Source organism: Papaver somniferum, chromosome 4 (assembly GCF_003573695.1).
Source record: "Papaver somniferum cultivar HN1 chromosome 4, ASM357369v1, whole genome shotgun sequence".
Lineage (NCBI taxonomy): Eukaryota > Viridiplantae > Streptophyta > Magnoliopsida > Ranunculales > Papaveraceae > Papaver > Papaver somniferum.
Window position 1 is genome coordinate 22,314,617 of NC_039361.1, and position 4,612 is coordinate 22,319,228.

The 4,612-nt window shown below is 34.5% G+C and overlaps 1 protein-coding gene across 1 annotated transcript; it reads right to left on the bottom strand.

Annotated features, from left to right (window-relative positions):
- Window positions 1–381: 381 nt before the first annotated feature.
- On the bottom strand, window positions 382–708 carry LOC113272163. Its single transcript, XM_026522054.1, has one exon. The coding sequence runs from the start codon at window positions 706–708 to the stop codon at window positions 382–384; it is 327 nt and encodes a 108-aa protein (XP_026377839.1).
- Window positions 709–4,612: the final 3,904 nt, after the last annotated feature.

A 4,612-nucleotide genomic window follows, 5' to 3' on the forward strand; every position in this document is an offset into this window, starting at 1 on the left:
AAAGGGTATTCTCAAGACTGATGTTCCACTCATTAGTGTTTGGCAGAATTAACTCACTGACATAGGTGTAAGAGTTAAACTCATCTGACTGTGGTGTAGGAGGATATAAAGATCCTGTAATCCACCTATCTTGTCAGATTCTTGTTCTCTTTCCATTATTTACCTCCATGAATAATTTTCTTGTACAATTTTAAGACCTTTTTCAATTCCTTGCCAAACCCATGATGCATTAGAGCTAGAAGTATTATAACGCATAATGTCTATACCTTTGAAATATTTGGGTTCTAGTATCTTAACCCAAAGTTGATATGTTTCAGTGCATAGCCTCCAAGCTAGCTTGATAAGTAGAGCAATATTAAGTAATTCCATATCTTTGAATGCCTAACCACCAAGATCTTTGGCTTTGCAAATCTTGGACCATGATATAGGATTAAAACCTCTATTGAAACTATAACCCCAGAAGTATTTCCTTTGAAGAGAAGTTAACTGATTTATTAGATGTTTAGGTAACTGAAAAATACCCATCTGGTAGAGAGGAACTGAGATGAGCACATGTTTAACCATTATTGACTTGTCAGCTTGAGTTATAATACTTGAAGACCATCCAGAAAGTCTGTCTATAAAATTTTCCTTAATAGCTCTGAAAGATTCTTGCTTAGAATGGCCCAGAATGAGCGGTGATCCTAAGTATTTATCTTTAGCATTCATAATTTTAACTCCAAGAATTTGAGTAAGAGTGGAAGCAACCTCTAGCTTAGTGAGCTTACTAAGTAAACTGAAGACTTGTCAAAGTTAATAACTTGGACAGATTGAGTGCTGAAATCTTGTAATAAATCCAAGAGACCGTAGAATGAATAAAAAATAGCTTAAGTGAAGATCAAGCAATCATCTGAAAATAAGAGATGATTAATAGCTGGTGAATTACCACCTGCTACTTTAATTCCAATAACTATTTATTTATTTTTTGTCTTCATTGGCTTTAATGATATGTTTATATAAAATCTTTATTTCCAAAATAAACAAGTAAGGTGAAAGAGGATCACCTTGTCTGATACCCCTTGTAGGGTGAAACTCAGCACAAGGTGAGCCATTGAGCATGACAGAGAGTGATGTAGTACTTATGCATTGATAAACTAAATCACAAAAATCATTACTGAAACCAAAGTACCTTGATTAAGAAATTCCACTCTAGCCTATCAAAGGCTTTGGACATATCTAATTTGAGCGGCATCCAACCTTTTTCTCCTCTTTTATTCTTCATTGAGTGAATAATTTCTTGTACAATTATAGTTCTTATCATCCTCCCTGAGACATAGGCTGCTTGGTATGGAGATATGATTTTCTCAATTATTGGCTTCAGTCAGCTAACTATAATCTTGGAAATAATATTATATGAGGTATTGCATAGACCAAGGGGTCTATAATCAGATGCAGTGATAGGCATTTTTTCTTAAGAATAAGAGAAATATAGGCCTTATTGAGCTGCTTCAGTATATGCTTGGTTTGAAAGAATTTTTGAACCATGTTGCAGACATTACCCATATAATGCTCCATTGGCTTTTTTAAAAGCCAGCTTGAAATCCCTCTGGCGCTGGTGCACTCCAGTTCTCCATAGATTTTAAAGAGTTAAGAATTTCCTCTTCACCTGGAATCCTACATAGATTTGTGTTGTCTTCAGCAGATATAATGGTTGGAGAACCTTGTAGAGACTCTCATCAACCATAGAGATGGATGTAGTACTAATATCCTTGGAATGGGAAGAAAGATGGGTTGAAATATCTTCCCTGCTTCGAATCCAGTTCCCATGCTGATCTTGTTTGGAGTGCTTCTAGACTTTTTCCAGTTGACTTTTGCATGAAAATACTTGGTGTTGTAATCATTTTCCTTTAAGAAGTTTTCTCTGGATTTTTGTTGGTAGAATTCTGACTTCCTCTTGTGCCATTTGTTGATATCCTCATTGACCAGAAAGATTTGATTATTGACTTCAGAACTGGGAAATTTACTATGCACACTTTCAAGATGTTGCTGTAAATTATCCACTTGTTGATTAATGTTACTAAAATTCTCTCTATTCCATTTAGAAAGCATATACCTAGTGGACTTTAACTTTTGAATAAATTGAACCCAGGTGAGCCAACAACAGATATATTTCAAGCATTAGCTATTACATTAGCACATAAATTATCATTAAGCCAAGTATAGAAAAACTTGAAAGGAATTCATTGCTTGTCCTGAGAATAATCAATTATGAGTATAATGGGTGAATGATCACTTCCTAAGTGGTTTAAATACAATAGTTTAGAGTCAGGGTAGTGAATACTCCAATCCCCATTTCCTAGAGCCATATCGATTCTAGACCTTCTATTACCAGTTCCTTGATTATTGTTTGACCAGGTATAATCTTTACTTATATATCCTAGGTCATCAAGACCACATTCATTTATCAAGTATCACTAGATGAGCTAAAACTATTGGAAACGTCACACAAATGAAGTTTAAGTCACCTAGGAGGAGCCAAGGTTTGGATATGTTTTCACCTATTGCTTTGATGTTAGACCATTGTTCTTTTTTCCTAGGAAAATTGGTACGACCATACATGCAGGTTAATAGAAATTCAGGTCGTCTTGGGTCAAACTGAACAACAACATTGAAGATATTATTATCAACACTCATTATGTCACAAGTAAAACCATTTTTTCACATTAGAACCAAGCCTCCAGATAAACCGACAGAATTAATGATAATATGATCTGGGAATTGATAACGAGATATAAGAGGGAAAATCTTTCCTTTTACCATTTTAGTTTCACAGAGGAAGACTATATCCGGGTTTTGGGTTCTAATAAGATCAGATAGTTAATATTTAGTAGTGTTGGATTTAAATCCTTGGGCATTTCACGATAATATTCTCATACTGAGAATCGAAGAGTAAAATGCCAGATAGTAAACAAAAAGAATTTTTGAGTGTTTAGAAAAAATATGAGTAAGTGCTGAAATGCTAGTATGTCTATAAAAAAAAAAACCAAAACTTTGCAGAGTAAGTTGGAGAAAAGAAATATTATCATCTTTGCATTGTTCTCTTGTTGATATTGAGAGTGCATGGGGATATCCGAAGTTTCACCATCTCCATTCATTTGAAATCCTTTCATACATATTGAATGGTTGTGGTGAACAAGTACACCATAATTGTCAGGTCCAGTGGTAGCATTAGTCATCAAAATATTGTTATTAGGATCATCGAGAGAAGCTTCTTCTTCTTGGATTCTAGATCTTTTGTTACACCTAACTTCAGTAGCACCATCAACTTATGCAGTTTTATTATTCTCCTCATCTTATTGTTAGCAGTGAAGTGCATATTCCTCATCTGTCATAACATCTTGATTTAGTTCTTGAGCAATATTTCCACAATTGGTAGAGTTATGATCAACACTGTAGCATTTTGGACATAAACTGTGGGGTTGCCTTCCCAATGTTATCTGACCCATACTTCTTTCCCAGAATTAGTATTCCACTATTCACCCCTTTTCAAAGGTTTTTTAGGATCCAACTCAATCCTTGCTGTAATTTCATCAGTCCATCCTGGTCTGCAGTTCTCTGGTTCAACACTTACCTTTACACCACCCAAATCTTCTATAACTTCATTAATGATAGCAATATTGTGATGTTCAATGAACAACTTCATAAACTTTACATTCCATTGTTGAGTTGTGAACTTCCAATCTTCTATTGCAATTTTTGTTGTGTACTTTTTAAGACTTAAAAGACATTTGCTTATGTTCTAGGGGATCTCTTAATAATTTTTCACATTATGAGTTTGTTCTTAATTTAAAAACAAACAGATTTTTACCCATAACCCTAATTTCCTTTCGTTTGTATCTCTTCCATACTGAGTTGATTTCTTTAGTGACCACAGCCTATTTAATAGGATCATCAGACATGATCTTGCCTATGAGACAAGCAGACCTTTCATCCGTAGCTGCATTCAAAGCTCTCACATATCCAAGTGCTTTACGCGGTTGTCTAGCGATTTGATCTTCAGTGCTAGTTTATTTCATGCTTTTTCTAATCTTGGTAATATGGTTCGCTGGGGAAGAAGCCATTTGCTCTAAGAGAAAACAAGAATTATATTGATAAGAGTTGATGAAGATTAATGTCAACCGGTAGGGATTTAAATACTCATAGTAGTTAGGGTCTTGAGATGGATAAGTCAATAGTGAAAAATATTGTTGCCTGATATATCGAAGAAGAATTTACTGGAAATTAAATGAAAATTTTCCAAGATCGTGATTCTCTTTAATTGGAAGAGTAGATTGAGGACTAATTAACTGTTTCCTAAAAGATTGATGTTGACTAGGGAGACTAGAGGGAAAAGTGGAAATTTGAATTTATTTATTTTTTTTAGAAATTTTGAACTCATTCCAACCTGGACCGATACGAAAACGAGATCTTGAACTCTAACTCTATAATGTAAAAGAATCTTGAGGTGACAATGATGATATACTTGTGACATACCTTTTGGAACCATCCTGGAGTGGATGGGTAGCAAAACTGCTTGTTGCTGGGGCAAAAATGCTAAAAAAAAACAAGTTCAAATATAGAAACATACATTGAA

What these genes read in the sequence shown, in the direction of transcription:
- LOC113272163 (XM_026522054.1), bottom strand. Translation starts at nt 708, where the DNA reads ATGAATGCTAAAGATAAATACTTAGGATCACCGCTCATTCTGGGCCAT.